Here is a 19,091-nt window from a genome sequence, read left to right as displayed (position 1 = left end):
GGCATGGGGGAAAGAAGCCACGGATGTGAATAACATTGAACACTTTTTGCCCTGGTGGCCGTGCTGGGGAGTTGGTGGTGGGAGGGGGGTAGTGTGTTGGTGGTGGGTGGGGATAGTGTACTGGAGAGTTTGTGGTGGGTGGTAGGAGGGGGTTAGTGTGCTAGGGAGTGGGTTTTGGGAGGGGGGACAGTTGGGGCACATCATATAATTAAAACTGTTCAACTTCATCAATGCGAGGACATTCCTGATTGTGTCATTGTCGTTTTTATTGATAGAGGTGAGTGTCATACAGTGGTGCATGGCTTGTGTCATGTGAAGGTGTCAGAAGAAATTGTCTATCAGTCCCTGGCAAGCCAGTCTCCCATCCTCACGTGATCTCTGGCAATGCGTGCATTTGCCTCTGCCACAGGCACTGATTCCTCATTCTCTGGGGGTGGCATGTCCTCGTCGGGGGGTAGCGGAAAACTTCTCTTCAGGCAGATATTGTGCAGCATGGCACACACAACCACAATTTTACCCACTTTCTCTGGAGCGTACATCAGGGCTCCACCAGTCCGTTAAAGGCAGAAGAAACGTGCCTTCAGGAGGCCAAATGTACACTCTATGCACACACAGGTCCTTCTGTGAGCGTGGTTGTGTGCAATATCCTGCAGTGTTTTGGAGCACACATAGGGGTCAATAGCTAGTGCAGCTGTGGGTATCCAGAGTCACCGGCATTGGGGGAGGCACATCCATTAGTCACGGTGTAAAGTGTGGGAGTGGCTTTACACTATATGAGGGCAATAGACATCTTGTTCATGCATATGGGCCTTCATTTCACGGCATGTGTCTAGTCGATGTCTGTGCATGCTGTGTCACTCATATAATGCATTTTCTGCTTCAAATGTGCTCTGTTCCCATGCAGCATATGTTACGCATGGCGTCTGTCAGTGACATGTGCAGCTGACACTGTGGCTGTCATGTGGCAGTGTATTTCCCCCGTGCATGTGGCATGCTGGGTTTCCCATCACCCCTCCCTGAGCTTCTGGGGCCACCGGGTCGCCATTGTGGGCTGGGCACACATGGGTGCATGGCTGTGGTACTGGCAGGGTTGTTGTATGATGCAATGTGGCAATTTGTCAGCATTGCTTTGTGCATGTTGCATTGTGGTACCTGTAGTCATGTTTGTGTTTATAGTTGCTACTGTATGTGTACATTAGCTTCTCCATCCAGATAAGTTCAACATGTGCATGCTCCCTTGGCTGTACTGATGCGTTGGTGCGGGAGGTGGTCAGGTACGGATTTTGCATTTGCTTGTCATGCCAAGCTTTGTGTAGTACTATCTAGTTCAGTTGTCCACTGTACCTCTCAGTGAATCCTGGCAGTGTGCTGTTCGTAGGAGCATGGAATCGTGGGTGGAACCAGGTGTAGTGGAGGCATGGTATCATAAGTATGACACTGACACAATGGGTACAATTTGTAAAACCTTTATTGAAATGGTTGGAGTTGGAGAAACTCCTAGTCTGCCCTATAACTAAAATGGTAGTAGTCTCGACAATCAAATAATAAATAACGCAGTCCTAGTGGAGTCTGTCAAATCAAAATGGCCTGTGCTAACAAAACCTAATGCCTGCCCCATCACTTATACAAAACAAGTGAATAAAGGATAAATGTATGCAAAAAGAAAGATCAGTGTTCAAATTAATAAATGCTGTTGAACCAGCTCTCCTCCCCACGTTAGATCTCACACAGTAAGGCTGTGCCTGTAGGCAGGATGACACACTCTGGCTCGGCTTCCAATACAAGCGGGCAGAGCAGTGGACGATGTACAGGTTGCGGTCGCAGGTCACCTGCACATTCAGGGAGTGGTAGTGCTTGCGGTTATGGTACACTGCTTCGTGGGCCTGGGGGGGGCCACCAACGCAACATGGGTACAGTCCAGGGCAGCAATCACATTTGGCATTTGGGCAATGGCATAGAACTGTGCCTTCATGGCATTGACCTGGGGTGGTGGACAGTGAGATGTGGTGTTGCACTTGGCACAGGAGGGATTCAAGCACCTGGGCCAACACTGCGCAGAATGTGGGGTGTGCTGTGCTGTGTATCATGGCCACAGAGTGCTGGAAGGTGCCAGTTCCAAGGAATTGTAGGACGGACACTAGCTTCAGCAGTGGGGGCACAGCTGTCCGTATGTTGATCCTGCTCCCTATGTTGTCCTGTATTGTGGTGAGCAGCTCATTTATGGTCTCCCTGTTGAGGCAATACAGGGTGACTAGCTGGCAGTCGGAGTCCAGGGTGAGGGCCTAACCCTGGGGATCGGTGAGCACCTTGCTTGGGCTCTCCTCCTCCTCTCCACCCCTGCATACTCCCTGGGCCCTGGCCTGGTTGTCCTGGCTCTCTGCTTCCAGGCGCAGCATGAGCAGCTGCCTGTCCCAGCTCACAGTGGCTAGTGGCAGCATGGTTTTGGAAACAGTGTTTCGGGTAGGGGTGTGCCTTATGTAGCCCTCTGGAGTACATTGGGATAACCTCTGGTTTCATTTCTGACAACTGTGTTCATTTACCTCCAGCTGGATTCTCGAGGTAACTGCACAGTTTATTCAGTGGTATTAGCTTCGGTTTTCGACGCACAGGCTAAGGACACTTTATACCCAATCCTTAAATAAAAGGTGTGAAACAACATCATAAGTCATGTGACACTCTCAACAGCCACTGGAGGCGAGATAAGAACAGGCACAGGGCTCAGATTTCCAGGTAGCTCTTCACAGGTACATCTGACATGCTTATATTTTCATTGCATCCAACAACAGGAAGCAGCAACAGTGGACTCCAGGCCAACAGCTTACCCTTCATTTACACCCAATAGGGAATCAAATGTTGATTACTTCGGGGAGGAGAGTGTTTGTGTCAGGAAGCTTTCTGTACATTGAATGCTTCATGCAGACTATCAAGATACAGCCATTCTTTATGGGAGGCTGTGAACGCCACCTTCAAGCAGATATGCAATTGCCATTTAGACAACTAATCATGACTAGGGAAGACACTGTGAGGCACGTGATTCAAGCAGGGCTCAATACCACAGATTGTGAGGTTAATAGAAAGAGGGCCGGTTGTTCTCTTGCAATCAAGGAGTAGAACTGCAGTTTGATGGCACAGACCTTTTTTAAAAAAACTCTGGAGGTCTCTGTGTATTTATTTACTTTAGGAACAAGTAGATCTAGACAGTAGTCCTTCCCTTTGTATCAGAATTCTTGTCATTAGCAGCAGCAATCTAGGGATAGAGGTTTCTCTAAGCATGTCTGTGTGATGTCCCTGCTTGCAGGATTCACTGCTGCAAAAACCATCCTTATTTTTTCTTTTAAACAGCCATTGCTGTGTCTCTTTTTGGAGGCAGGATTCACACTAGGAGACAAAGCAGCAGATTGATAGGTCCTGCAGATTGTTTACTAGGGGTACTGCCTGTCCTTCTTGACAAAACAACTTTACTTTGCGTTTGCATCCTACTGAACCCCACCTACTTCAGGAATTTTTAGCTTCTACTGAATGGAGTAATTGAGCTTTTTCTGTCAGAGGAAGTCCGGAAGGCTGGCATTGCAATTGCATCCCATTTCATCGTCCTATAGAAGAAGGATGGAGGGCTCATGCCAATTGTCGACCTGAGACTCAACAATCTTCTCCGAAGGCACCAATTCAAGATAGTCGCATTGCATAGATCCTTCAGGTGTTGGCGCTTCATGACTGGCTCATGTCTTTAGATCTGCTTTATGCGTGCTGTGGTAGGTGAGAATCAGGACTCGGACAACAAGGCATAGTTCAAAGGTTTTATTTTTGTCAAGTTCACATAATATTTCCCGAAGTCTACAAGCTCAATCCCTATGATATAAAGGAAAGTCAAAAGGGTGCACGCCAGGATGTCTGTAAAAATAATAACAAAGTCCTCTGTCGCAAGTACTGCTCTAACCTGCTTACTTCCCATATCTGATAAAGAAAACAACAAAACAAAAAGAAAGTCTTTGGCATGGATGGCTACTGGCCCCAACCCTGTTTCTTTTAGTAAAGTCCTTTGCCCATAGTTTAAGTTCCCAAAAGACAGTTATTGATGCGCTGGGATGTTATTCGAGTGTTCCAAGGTCTCCTACCGTCTCTTCCCACTCTGGGATTCTTTGTCTTTTTACCCTCTAGGATTCTTTCAATCTTTCATACTCTCCACTCTGGGGTTCTCTCAGTCTCCACTCTCCACTCTGTGTGTTTCTCAGTCCCTCCCCACTTTTGCGTCACTCTTGATATAAATTACATACATAACGCAGAAGTAGGCACCATACACAGGGCTAGCTACACTGTTCCAAGATGGCCGACAGCATACTGCACGATTCCAAGCAAACTCGCAATAAGCCATGAAGACACGGTTCCCATGGTGACTCATTGTTGTCTTCAAGTACCCGTTTCGAGCGCCTTCCGCATTGCAGAGCGGCGACCAGACATTCCGGTCTACACATACAATTACCTCTGGAAGTTCTTTGAAAATGTTTCCATACCACGAGATCTCAATCCTATACAGAGATGTGTCCTAAATTTGTTTCTCATACCATTTTATAGCGGAACGAGACTCCGAACGGCAAAGTCTGTTGCAAAAGATTGAGAAATACTACCCATGCAGGTCAGACAACAAGAGTTAGGTGATTAGGATACTAACCATGAGAAGTCCCTACAATAATAACAGCACTTAGCATGGGTCAACCTGATATATCCACGAAGTGTTGGATTACGCAGTAATACACATTAACACAGACACTAAGAATATCATGAACGCACAGCAGGAGATAATACGTAATGCACGCCCATCACTCCACAGAAGCACGATAAAGTGTAGTGTGTCTCAAGAACGTTGATTACGTACCATTTTTCGGAAATATTTCTTTTGCATTCTTTTACATGTTCTTCTTTTGTTGTTCGTCTTGTGGCCATTGTGCATTTATTTTACGGATATTTAGTTGATGACTGTTTGATTTTATGCATAATATCGATTTGCTTTCTGAATGTTTTATTACTGTGAACGTGGTAACCATTGCCTAACATACATTGGTTCAACTATTTGCGCAAACTGTGTGATTATTGAACATAGGTTGCAACACATGACTTGACTTGTATGACTAAAGATAACCATTATTAGCCCTGAAGAAGGACTTCATAGTCCGATATGCATCGGCTGTAGGTGCATCTGCAAATTATTTCAATTAAAATAAGCCAGTTTGGGGTTAATGAAGAAAAACAAAACAAAGTTTGTGGTATTCATTGGACGTATAATTTGAATTAAAGGTATGTACAGCCATACTCACTGAATATAACCACATTGTAGTATCTAGGGAGTGCAGCCTACACCGCAGGCAAACTTGCCTTCATTTTTTGCACAGTTGTTGAGCTTCCCTATCCTTAGTTGTAAATCACTAAGTTATTAGTTCAGGTGTATACTCAATTTTATTTAGCATTATTTAACATTGTCTTGATGTTTTAGTTCTAATGAGGGAAGTGGAAGGCCCATTGCTCCAAATAAGGATGGATCCCATGCAGAGCTTGTCTTGGATGTCCAACCAAAGACACTCCGGGTCATACTAAAGAAAAAGGTATGTGCTGGCTGGGCATTGCAATGTTATATTTCTGTTACTGTAGTACAATAATCTAATTCACTTTCTGTCTTCTACGTAACCTGTTAGAATTAAAATGCAGTAATTAAGTGTCTTATTTAAGACGATTGTGTTTATGCTTGAATTGATGAAGGATTAAGGCTTCAGTTTGTGAATTTTAAGTCCACAGTTTGCTTTCTATTTACTGGCTCTTTAAGTCAAGCAATCCCTTTATTTCACATCCTGCCTGTTGCATTTTTAGTTGAGAAACATTAGCCACAGACAATAACTGAAACATTCTTTATAACCCAAAAGTTGAAATTGCCTTGTGAGGCGGTAGATGTCCTACCATGTGAGTATTACCTCAGAGTCCCTTATTAACACCCATTGCTCACTGCTGGTTCTGTTCTTTTTTTATATACGTGCATGGTTGTTGCTGCATGCCCATCCGTATGTTCACACAGTGGCTATGGAAATGCTTCTATGAATTTTTGCCGCATTTTGTGGAGTCAGATTTTGCTGCTTTTTCTTAGCATAAACAGCAGGGGAGATCCCTACAAACCCCTCCTTCGACCCCCACTATATACCTTACCCCAACCTGCCATATACCAGTTTGTGGTTAAAATTAAAGCAGCAAAAACTAATTTGATAAAGTTGCCATTCTGCAAAAGTGCATAGTAATGCGTAAATGGATCTTTACTGTTGGAGATACTAGACTAGCGTCTATATGTAGACATGTACACCACATGCTTCTTTTGGTACAAGCTTTACGTATATGTTAAAATGAGATATACGTTTGGTGAAAATGTTTTATCTTAATGCTTGTATGTCCTGTATTTCTCATATTAACCCTTGGATGTTGTGATTTGCTTCCAACATCTGATCAGTGTGAAACAGATTTACTGGTCTAGTGACCCTTTTATTATAGATTTTTCACGTCATTCTAGAACACTGGACTCAGTCTTGCAGTTCAAATGTACAGAAAGCATGTCCAATGCTACTTCCAGAGTCCCCTGTGCTCTTTTGCAAAGAGCACCTTTTAAGTCACCAAAAACGTGCGTCTTCTAGGGCTGCATGAGGACGATGGTGACATTTCTTTACATAATGCATTTTTATCCACTGCATTTACATTGATTTTGCCAATTCAGGGAATAAGCTAAGACAATGTTTAAAAGACTAAGGAGGACACAACGAATAAAAAGGTACAAGGGTACAAGGATTGTGCCCCCTTTTAAAAAAAAGACCAGTTTTAAATGCATAAAGATGTAAATGCAGTAGATGTAAATAAATTGGACCAGGACAATAATGTGTCTTTTCTTTATAGAGTGGGGCAATGGAACAATTCAAATAATGCTGAACATATGATAGAACGATAAGGCCCAATGCATTATAATGTAGCAATTAGCACAAACGAAGTATCTTTAAAACCACTTAACTGCTGAGCTTTAATCAAGTCTATGCAAAAAGGACATGCATACTCACCCTTAGCACTTAAGGGGTTAAAGGAGGAAGCAGTATACACAAGCCACAACTGCCATAGACCAATTGATTGCAGCAGTGGCAGGTCTTGTATAATGTTTTATTTAGTTTGGGTGTTTAATTAGTTCCAGTGAACAATGCTGTAAGGCTAAATCGTTAGGACCATCCTTTGTAAGATTATTAATCAACCTACAAGTTAACTAAAAGGGAAATGTGCAATTTAGTAGAACAATTGCTATATCCCCTTTCAACATCAGTTTGCCAACTGAGAGTTTACTTGATTATGTATGAAGCTTAATGCAGATTGGCTAGGAGACTGATGTAGTCCCTAAAAATAAACAAGAGTAAACAGTGGCTATCTATCATAAATCAAGGCTTCCAATAACTTCATCCAGGCCTCATTGGTTGTGTGAAGGTATCATGAAGCAAGACACAGACAACAGATTCTAAGTTTAAACAGACTTATTTGATTTAACTCAAATGTCAGGATAGATGAAGGCCTAACTTGCCCTAAACTAAGGTGTAATTTCCCCACCTAAAGAAACTAAGGAAAGTCTGAGTCAGACAGTTCAACTTAAGTCTGTCTGTGTCCAAAACCTATGCTTGCCTTCACAACTAAAGCTAAACAATGGGTAGAGAAATAGTGTTCGAAATAACGTTCTGAGCTTCTTCCAGCTTCTTTCTTACTTGGCAGCTTCCCCTTTCACAAGTACAAGACAATTCCACAAAGCCTTGGGGTTCCCTTCCCCAAGTTCAAGACAGCCAGCGTGTACTTATTCTCAGTCTTTCAGTATTCAAAATGATTCCAGATCAACTTTACCCTGGTTTCTTAACAGTTCAATCAGATTGCCCTCTCCTGTTTCACTTCAGCAACCTCCTTAGCTTTCACAATTGGGACTCGCTCATCTAGGCACAGTTGTCAGACCACACGTTCCACCCATTACAGGTCGCACAACCAGGAACCTTAGGTTTTCTAGCCCACACAAGTTCTTCCGTGTCTGTACCTGTCTGAAGTTTCACATTCACTTGGCTTCTTCTTATCCACCTTTTGGCTTTGCAACAATGCATCACATATACTTTGCCAGTCTTTGGCATTACCACACTGTCTTTATGCAGATAGTTCACTTTGTGATGGTTTTGTTTAAACCACCCCACCCCCAAACCCCACACCTTTGCTTTGCAGCTCTTTCGCAATCTTTCATACTCACAGAATTCAGTATTTCACATGACTCGTGTGTTGCTTTTAGAATAGGCAATATCTGAAGTTCACATATAAGTTGACATACTTGTCATCAGATCATGGCTTTGCCAAAAACTTCAATTTAACTCTTTATTCAATGCCTGTTGTCTCTTACTTTGCTGCTTGCATATTATGTTGTCCTTAATTTCCTCTCAAACCATGGCTTTGGGTTGGTCTCATCACACACATGCTTTTCTGTTCACTCAGCATTCAGTTTGGTTCCCCCACACCTCCCAGGAGCGGCCCGGCTCGAGTGATTCTCCCTCCTCACCGGACCGTGGTGTGTTTTCCGGGCAGCTGTGCTTCTTGTCTCAGCTGCGCCTGAACGTCTTCCTCGCACTTCAATCTCTCTTGGTATCCTGCTGATGGCTCTGCTTTCTCTCTGCGGATGCTGTCAGGCGTTTGCCTTTTCTGTTCTTTGTCCGCAGCTCCTTCTGCACAACTCCGACCATCGAGGCTTCCCCCCTGGCCCTGGACTCTACAGTTCCTTGGGGTCGTCTACCTGCATCCTGGCTCTCCTGCAGGACCCACCTCGGCTGCCTCCTCGCCTTCAGGATTCCCTGCTGGTCTGTTGGTCTCTTCCCTTCTTATACACCTGCAACCACTTGACAGGTTGCTGGTTTGAGTTCCAAATTGTAATAGCCTGATCGCAATTAGTGGAGCAGTTGGGACATGCCTGACCTTTACAACACTCTATAGATCTCTTCCCCGTCTTAGTACTAGAGTGGTGGGATTACTTACTAGTGTTCACTGCTCCTAGTTGCCTCCTCCTGGTGCCAGTACTGTAGTGGGTTACATGAGGGAAAAATGAAGGAAGATATGTTGTAATATCCCATAAAGGCCGGGGGAGGGTTCGGTTGGTCCTTATAAGGGAAAGGAGGATAACATGTCTCACCCGTGGATACCCTCTTCCCAATCCTCAAGGACCCTCCACACAGGTGATCCTCCATTGCAGGATCCAAAAGTGATGGCCTTCCCCTGGCCACCTGAGAAGAGGAACCAAGGGAAGTAGGTGTGAAGAAACCCTTGGGTTTCTCACAGTTGTTGGCAACATACTCAAGGGATTCCGCTAGTGGTATTTGCAAGTATATTGCCACAGATAGGAACAATAGTGTCAAGCCAGAATCCCTATTTTGATGATTCTAGGGCCACTTCTTTGGGCCCCCCATCGGGTTTCTTGGCCTTTGTTCTGGTAAATAATGTGTGACCCTATGCAGAAGCCACCCTGATGTAAGGTGACTACCACCAAGTTGACCCCCAAAGATGAAAACCAACTTGGACAAAAACCCTGAAGAAGAAAACCATCTGCTTCAATTGACAATGTTTAAGTCCTTTGAAGTGTTCTTGCTGATAGAAGACTGGAAGACAGGACGATGGCCCAAGGAAAGGCAGGGTAGTGCAGCCGAAGGCAACATAATTGATATCAGCTAAACCGTAGGAGGGAGGAGCAGACAAGGAGGAGGAACAGGGGGTGGGGGGCAGACAGGATATTAGTATGCAGAAGTATAGGAACCCATCAAAAACAAGGGATTTGGCAGGAACCGTGTAAAGACCGGAGTGGGTTATCTGTACTTCTGCCCTCTGTATGGTAGGATAAAGGCACAGAACACTCCAGCCAAGGCTCTCAATTTGGTAGCAATGGACGAGCAGCCAGGCTTAAGCTTTCAGGAGGTGATGCAGGCTGGTTCTTAAGTACAGTGAATCTCAAAAACCCCCACAAAGGAATGTCCACACACTGTTAGGTGATAACACACCTTCTTTATATAAAATAAGATTCAGTAATATATATACATTTGCATAATAACACTTTGTACTTGGAAAAACATATGCAAAGAATTGCAAATATATACACTCTGTGATACCACACAATACTTAAATTTCGTAAGAGATGCAGTAACTGCAGGCAGTTTTAAATAGGGATGTGAATTCTTAAGTGAGTTGTGTCAGCATAGAACAGGGAAGAAAGGCAGGTTAGTTGTGAATAGTGGCACAATGCTTCCTTTAGATTAGATATACAATTCTGTGTGAAGATCTCCCCCTCCACTCCCCCACTTGGCCAACCTGTAAGAGAAAAGTTGGGGAGTAACTTATCTTGTCTTTTACAGCCGAGTCCAATAATTTTCAATAATCTTTGGCTTTCTTTTAAAAGCTTCTACCGCCCCCAAAGTACCTGAGAGGCCACAGGAGAACAGGATCCAAGACAAATCTGGGACCCCAAGACGACTCCTCAGGCTAGAAGAACCTCTTCCTCATCACAGTAACTTTGACAGAGTTTCTCGGTTTCAAACGACGATTCCCTCCGAGGATGGACCTGCCCTTGGAAGAAGGAGCCACTGGGATGCTGAGTCCACAAGAAAAATTGAACCGAAGTCTTTCTGCAGTGCAGCAGTTTTACTCTTGGCAGTGCTCTCCTTTGTTCGACGATTTCTCAGACTGAGAAGTCCTGTGAAGATGAAACTTGCCGTGGGCTCCTTAAAGGCTTGGCAGATGGGAGTAAGACCCCTGGCACCCTTCGATGACTTCTGGCGGCGATGGTGCATAGGTCACCTTTGGTGTCGGGTTTCAGAATGTTGCGATTTTCTGACTTTCTGGTTCTTTGGTGCTGCAGCCGCAGCACGGACCTCTGGACGGCTTCTGGTGGCCTGGACTCGACCAGGACCTCTGACCTTCACTAAGTCTGGACCCTCTTTATGTCTTTGTTAGCTTCTGGTGGCAGAAAACCCACTGAATGACCTTCCTCTGAGCTCAGCGACTCTGGACTCTCTCTGGTGGGAAAAAGTGATCAGTGATGATGGCTAGTATGTCCCTCGAAATGTTCTTTAACAGTTTAGAACTTTCGCAGCTCCTGGAATTCAGCAGTACTATGGCAGGGTACTCCCTCTTCTGGGCGGTAGATAGCACTATGCCAGGGTAGCCCCTTTTCTGGGCAGCGGTAGATCGCAACAGCTTTCAGCGGTTACAAAACGCACCTCTGGAGACGGCAGTCACAAAGAACTGGCTTCCAGGATACTTCGATGAAGAGTAGCAGTTTGGACAATGGTACCTTGTAGCTCGAGGAGAGGTCTCCTTTGCAGGTCCTCTCTGGATTAGCCTTTGGAAGAATAAAGCAGCTTTTGGATTACACAAAGAAAATGCAGCAGCAGACTTCTCCTCCAGCTGGGCTTCAAGGAACAGCTTCTTCCTGCGTCAGATTTGACTTCAGCTTTTGAACAAATTGGTAAGTGAGAGGTCCCCAGATATACACATCTGTTTCCCATTCACTCTGGCAGAGCCAAGCTCAGTCAGCCAATCACGCAGAAGGACATTTATGTAGGCAGGCAGCCAATCAGGCTCTCGGGCCATTCACTCCACCCAGACACCCATAACAAAGAAAGTGGATTAGGGTACGTACGCAGCCTTTCAGCACACTACACTCCATTCATGTCAGTTTCAGTCACGGCTCTCTCATTCATTGTGTCACACACACAGAAACCAGATACCCATTACACAGAATGTGAGTTCACTTCAGACTCCATTCATACAGGCCCCACCCCTAGGGTGTACCCACAACACACAGCCCCTGGGTAAACTCCAGTCAGTCTGACAGAAGGCAGCCCCAGAGCCATATATGGTATTCCACCCAACAGCCAGTCAGGAGGAAAGGGAACAGAGACATATGATGTTTCCACCCAACAGCCACTCAGGAGGAAGGGAACGGAGACAGGGCTTCCCAGGACTTTGGGGAACAAGGTAAAAGGAAATAGAAACCAATAGGCCACAGGGGCCATCTTGCCGTCTATCAGGAATCCATTGATTCCTATGGCAGGGCGTGGGTGTTCCAAAATGGAGTACGCTCAGAACCACTGCCAAGTCAGTTTATAGCTGCCACCAGCCCATACCGTGTTCTTTGGGCAACACACAGGTGACCAAAAACACACATAAGGGTTAAGAGGGTGTACCCTCACCCATGGGTGCCATAAGAGTTTCCCATGGGTGCTGTTCACCAAAAGGAAAGCATGAAGCGCTGCACTGCTAGAGGTCCAGCTGTACTTCAGTAACAGAAAACATATAGAAAACGCACACATAGAAGTGGTAGGACAAGGACTAGGAGCCCCTGTCCCTCCAAAATGCGTTTCTAGCATCACAAGCAAAAACAAGGTAAGTAGCAAATACATACTTAAGAAGATGCCGACAATACATCAAAGTAGGACCTTTTGTATTAGAACAAATAGATGGGTATGGGTAAGGACCCTGTGATGTGCGATATGTTCCCTGTATCCTTAGATTGGGGCCAACTCGATCGCCAAAATCAAGAAGTGGTCACACCCATCAACACCTACATGTTATACAGTTTTGATAATATATGACTGGCATGATGCTCTCTGCCCAATATTTATAAGTAGATCCAAATTAGTGGTTGAATTCCTTTTTCAAAAATCAGACGCAACCAATATGCATATATTGCAATGTCTTTATTAGAAAGAGATACCAGCCGACACATGTTTCGGCAAGCGTTGTTTTCAAGGCTGGCAAAATCATCCAATAGTTAATAAAATTGACAGAAATGATCATTATATTATATTTAATACAAACACTAAAAGCAATTTTGACAAATAGTCCCAACAACTGTTTGTACGATGTTCACAGTAAACCAAAAATAATTGATTAAACAAAATGTTTACATACCCCATCATTTGTGCATTGAGGGTAGCAGGAAGAACAAAACAAGAAGAAACACATAGCCTAATAAGTTGCTGTCAGTTAATAGTCGAACATTAGAACAAAATTGGATTTGTTTGCAGTGAAGGCGCAATGTGATAGCCCAGTGGATGCGGCCAATGGCATCCAAATTATTTAAATGAGAAGCACCATAGGGTGTGGTGTGGTTTAAACAATAAATTTAATTTCATTTTCTCCTCTAAAAGCTGTGCTCAGGTTGCAAGTGTCCTTCTGTTCATTTAAAAGCATGCCTGGGGCAAGGTGCTGCATCGGGGTTATATCGGTAAGGGTAACATAAACCGATGGTAGCTCACCAGTCATCCAGGGTTGAAAGGAATTGTATTGGCGATGTATGCTTGGCACAGTATAATCACAAGAAGTAATTGCTCCAATTAAATGAGAATTCTGTAAACAAATAATAATAATAATCTATTGTACAATTCTCAAAATGTACTCCTAATGTAATTCACGATAGAGTTCTGAGGAAAATCTCCATGCACTCACCATTCCTCTTCATATGCATCCCTAACTGGTACAAGGATGTGAGAATCTTGTTTAACTTCTTGGTGTATTCCAAATGTGCCAATAAAGATTTATTGAATAACAACCTGCTGGCCAGAAACACATAAATCTGTGTGAGCTTAAGGTAATATTATGTCTATTGCCCGATGGCTGTCCCGTAAAATTGCTCTTACCCGATGGTTTGTACGTTTTTTCGAGGGATCGATCCCTGGGGCAGATACAGTCCCAGAATTAAAGGTACAAGGTCATACGTATACCCCTTCCACCCTCCACTCCCCTTAAGCAGAACCACATATCTTCATATTGGTCACTTTAACATTTGAGGAAATCACAGTTACTGCTTCAGACATGATTGACTCTGGGGCTACCAGTAATTTCATTGATGTAGATTACACCCAGAGTTTGATGATTTCGTTACAGCCGAAGAAAATCATTAAACCGGTAGGTTCCGTGCATGGGTCTTTGGTAACATCGGGACCAATCACCACTCAGACACAAACAGTGGTTATGAGTTGATTTCCCAATCATGAAGAAAGGATTGTGTTTGACTTGATAGTAGCCCAGAGTTTAGAATCAAATTGGGTATGCCATGGTTGGTTGAACATAACCCCACAGTAGTTTGGCAGGCGATAAGTGTCTTTTTTGGCTAAACAGTGTATTTGTATTTCTTTATTTGTATAGCGCGCCTGGCCCGGGGGCATCTGGGCGCATATCTTAAGTTACATAGACATTGTGCAATAACAATTACAAACGGTAGCATTTACAGGGTACAAGTAGATAAGCAGGTTATTACAGAGATAATTTACAGAGCATAATTAGCATCGAGATTTAATGTAGATCTAGGGCAATGAGCCACAGTTTGGCTTTGTTCTTGAAGGTCTGGAATGAGTGTTCTGCTCTAAGTGTGGGGGGCAGAGAGTTCCAGAGTTTGGAAACAAGGACAGGGAAGCTGGCGCCCCCAGATTTCTGTAATTTGAATCTGGGTATGGATAGACTGTGGACTTGGGCTGTTCTATGTGGGCGACTGGAGGTATGAGAGGAGAATCTTGTGTGTGAGGGCAAGCGTTTTGAGAGAGATTCTTTGTGCTACAGAGAGACAATGCAGATTACACCGAGTGTCCGAGATGTGTTGATTTCTGGGGATGTTCAGCGCATCCCTAATGGCATTATTTTGGGTAACCTGGAGTTTGCAGAGGTTGCGTTGACTGGTCCCTAGGTATAGAGCATTACAGTAGTCTAGTTTTGCCATGATTAAGGTTCTGGCTAGGATAATGCAGTTCGCAGTGGTGAGGAAAGGGCGACACGCTGTGATTAGTTTGCATGTATAGGCAGATGCAGAGATCACAGCATTGGTTTGCCTTGAGAGTGATAAAGTAGTCAAGGTAAATGCCTGGCGTTTTGGTGTCATTGGAGACCTATATAAAGTTGCCATCAATGGTGAAGGATTTAAAGGTATGGTTTAGTCGGCCAAGTCGGTTGGGTGAACCTAGGATGAGGAGCTCTGTTTTATCGTCGTTAAGACGGGGCTCATGTTGAGCCAGCCAGGCCTGGATGACTTGATAAAAATTGTTTAAGGCTTTGGAATCCACAATGTGATCACCTGTGATAGGGAGGAGTATCTCGGTGTCGTCCGCATAATTTGTGTATGTGACACCCAGATAGGCAAGTATATCAAATAGGGGTTTAATGAACACATTGTATAGCGTGGGTGACACGCAAGATCCTTGGGGAACCCCGCATGATACAGGTGATGGGTCAGCAGAGGAGAATACCCTCATGGATCTATTTGCCAGAAATGACTTGATCCAGGTAGTGGCTTCATCTGAGAAGTGAGCAGAAGCTTTGAGGTGTTGGCACAAGATTTGGTGTTCACTAAATCGAACACAGCGGATAGGTCTAGTAGTAGGAGGAGGGCAATCTGGCCTTTATCTTTAAGATCCTCAATTTGTGTTTAGAGGTCAATAAGAGCAGTTTCAGTTCCGTGCTTGGGACGGAAGCCAGATTGCCTGAGGCCAAGGAGATTGTTACACTCCAGGTAGTCCTGTATCTGTAGGTATGCTGCACGTTCAAGGATTTTGAGGAGGAAAGGCATGGTTGTGATGGGTCGATAATTGGTGGGTGTGTTAGGGTCTAATGTTGTTTTTTTCAGGAATGGTAAAACCCATGCATCCTTGAGGTTATCAGGTAAATGCCTGTGCTGAAGGATGTGTTTATAAGAGCTGTGATGAAGGGTGCTAGTTCATGGGCGGACTCTTTTATGATGGAGAGAAACTGTGTGAGAAACACAGTGAAGATATGGAGAGGCCTCTGTCTCAGTTGTTGGTCGGCATGAATTACGCGTATGTCATTAACACAGAGATGCCTACATGGTGCCAAGACTATTCAGATGTATTTCATAAAAGGAAAGCTGGCACCCTACCGCCACACTGACATTATGATTTCACAATCGATTTAGAGCCATCAGCAAAATTGCCATGTAATCGCATTTATGCTCTTGCGGAATCCGAAAACCAACACTTGAGAGAGTATGTGGATCAAATGTTTATCAGGCCATCTCAATCCCCTGCATCCTCCTTTTGTTTTTTATTCCAAAGAGAGAAGGTATACTAAAGGCATGCATTGTTTACAGAGCTTTAAACAAGGTGACTGAAGAATAGATTTCCTTTACATTTGGTTGCAGTATTATTGGGTCAAATCAGATCTGCTCAAGTGTACACAAAGTTTGATTTGAGGGCTGCTTATTATTTGGTGCGGGTGAAGAAGAGGATGAGTGGAAGACTGCTTTTCGCACCAAGTTCGGTCTGATTGAGTATTTAGTGATGGCTTTAATTTTGTGCAACGCGCCAGTGGTTATGCAGGAGGTTTTGCAGGGTTTTCTTGATGTATTCATCATTGTGTGTATTGATGACATTCTCATATACTCAGTCTGTGGTACTACATCAAGAACATGTATGGCCAGATTTACAAAGACTAAGCGAAAATCAGTTGTTTGTCAAGTTGGAAAAGTGTGTGTTTCAGACAACTACCGTATCCTTCTAGGGGTTTGCCAATTCTAACAAAGGTTTATTCCTTCCTTTTCTGATACAGTCATCCCCATCATGAGGCTATTGAAAAAGGGAGTTACCTTTGAATTGGGTGAGCTGTCAGGAAAGGCTTTTGAAACACTAAACCAAGCTTCCATATTAAGGCATCCAGATACCTCTCATCCTTTACAACTTAAGACCGATGCCTGTCCAAAAAGGACCAAAAAAGATGCCTGTGCAGAACACGTGTTGTGTCAGAATTAATAGTGTGTACTAAATAGCACAAGGTCCCAGAATTTACATTGGTGATATGTAAAAAGTGTTAAGCAGAACATGTGTAGCATCAAGGAGTATTAGTGTGTTTATGCGGGAGCAAGAGTTACGTTTAAGGTGGTATATTGCATAGATAAGTGAGCAGGTTTACGATTGCAGTGTTAGTGTTTCTTCCTCTGCAACATCCACTCCTATACATGTTTCCCTAACCCTCTTTCTGGATTTCCTACTTCCCCGTGCCTATCCACAACCTCTTCCTAACCCTATTCCCCACCTCCCCATTGGTTTCCTCGATGTGGCCTTTGTATAAAAAGTAGGCATCTCGTACCAATCAAGGTGGTAGGGTTGTCTACATGCGGCTTCCGTGGTTAGATTCAGAGTGTGGATCGCACGTACAACAAGGAGGAACTCTTCTCCATGCTGAAGGTGTGTATAATCGAACCCTCAGAGAGTCCTTGGTCCTCACCTACAGTTTTGGTAGCAACACCTGCTAAAAGTTGTGGGTTCTGCATAGATTTTCAAAAATGCTATTTGATCTTGATTTATTTAATTATTATATGCCAAGTATAGACAAGCTCATCGAGAAACTAGGATCAGACAGATGCATATCGATCTTAGACTTAACAAAGGGACATTGGCAAGTCCCCGTGAACCCAACTGGTAAGGAGAAAACAGGTTTGTCCACACCCCAGGGGTTATTTTAGTTTAAAATCCTTCCCTTTGGGTTGTTGGCCCCACCACTTTCTAATGATTAATAGACTGAGTACGGAGACCTTATATAGACTGTGCAGAGGCCTATCTAGACGACAACGTTATACACAGTAACACTGCGCAGAACATCTGCGCTACTCATATGAAATCACTTGCTCCTTGAGGAAAGCAGGTCTGCAAGCAAATCCCAAAAAATGTCACCTAGCGAAATCAGCAGTGAAATATCTAGGATACTTTATAGGAACTGGGCTAATACCTCAGGCCGCACAAGCAACCCCCGTTCCCTATACAAAACAGGATCTCTGAGCCTTCCTCGGACTGACCGAATATTATCCCAGGTTTATCCGTAACTGCTTCACCTTAGCCGCTGGTCACACGGATAAACTAAAAAACTCCATGCCACAAAAGCTTATCTGGGGGAAGGCGGGCAAAAAACAAACACTCTGTCAGGTACCTGTGATAAAAATGCCCAATTTTAACGGAGTTAATCCTTCAAACAGACGTTTGGGGCAGTACTTTCCCAGGAGCATGATGGACTAGAAAACCCTGTCCTATTTACAAGCAGGACATTATTTCCAAGACACCAGTCCTACACCACCGTCAAGTTGGAGGCTTTGGCTTTCAAGTGGGCAGTAGTCTTCCATCGCTATTATCTAACCGGAAGAACAGTTAGACTGGTGACGGATTATTCTCGACTAACCTGGATGAGCCCGTGAAAATATTTCCATGCTTGGGTTATGAGATGGTTTTCGGATCTACAACCTTTTTGTTTTTCAGTGGAACAGTGGATCAAAGAATGTTGAACTTTCTATGAGTTTAACATCCTGTGACGAGCGATCCGCTCCCCTCTCATTTCAGCTACATGAATAAAGTGCCACTGACACTGGAGGCGAGGTAGAGAGAACACAGGCAGAAGCAATACTCTGACATACCAATGCCAATGAGGTGCGGAGCCGTGCTGTATTGTGGAGCCAGAGGTGGTGTGGAAGGAAGCGATAGTCGGGGGAAGACGCCACTGTGCAGACCTGAAGTGGGGCCAGATCAGAGAAGGAATGGCGAAGCACGCCAATAGCTACCGGGAGGCATGAATATGCCACGAACATGGTGGGCCAGTAGCCTGTGACCGACATCGAAGACCAGGGGAAGAGAGCTGAGCAGATATGAATATCACACTGAACCGCAGAACTGAAGCAACAACTTTGTTCCCAGCGAGCAAGTGGAGAGTAGTGAGAACGTCCAGACAAGTATAAAGCAACAACTGATTGTCTCCATAGAAGATGAGGGAAATGCCTGGGGGAACCACTTTAAAGAGTCCCACGTAACGTGGGGCAGACTCTTCAAGATAAAAAGTACTTGGAAAGAAGAGAGAGACAGTGGGAGGAAAAGAAAGCATATTCACACCACAAAGCCAAGCAAACCAATATATCCCGAGAAAAGAAATGGGAAGCATATAGGCAACCTGTTTATGAATGTAATAAAAAAAACCATATACGTGGAGAAGAGGGATCAGGGAAATATCCCTCCACCTAAAAACAGACATTATGTTTT

General features: G+C 44.2%; 1 protein-coding gene across 1 annotated transcript in view; it reads left to right on the top strand.

Annotated features, from left to right (window-relative positions):
- Window positions 1-19,091, top strand: part of VPS13D (vacuolar protein sorting 13 homolog D) — a 3,263,180-nt gene that overhangs the window by 2,701,753 nt on the left and 542,336 nt on the right. Inside the window, exon 55 of the mRNA XM_069610908.1 lies at window positions 5,489-5,597. Coding sequence (XP_069467009.1) covers window positions 5,489-5,597 — 109 coding nt within the window. The remainder of the gene's footprint in view (window positions 1-5,488; window positions 5,598-19,091) is intronic.

The sequence above is a fragment of the Ambystoma mexicanum genome, chromosome 8 (assembly GCF_040938575.1).
Source record: "Ambystoma mexicanum isolate Mex_15411 chromosome 8, UKY_AmexF1_1, whole genome shotgun sequence".
NCBI classification, from domain to species: domain Eukaryota; kingdom Metazoa; phylum Chordata; class Amphibia; order Caudata; family Ambystomatidae; genus Ambystoma; species Ambystoma mexicanum.
This window is presented reverse-complemented; position numbering and strand designations above follow the sequence as displayed.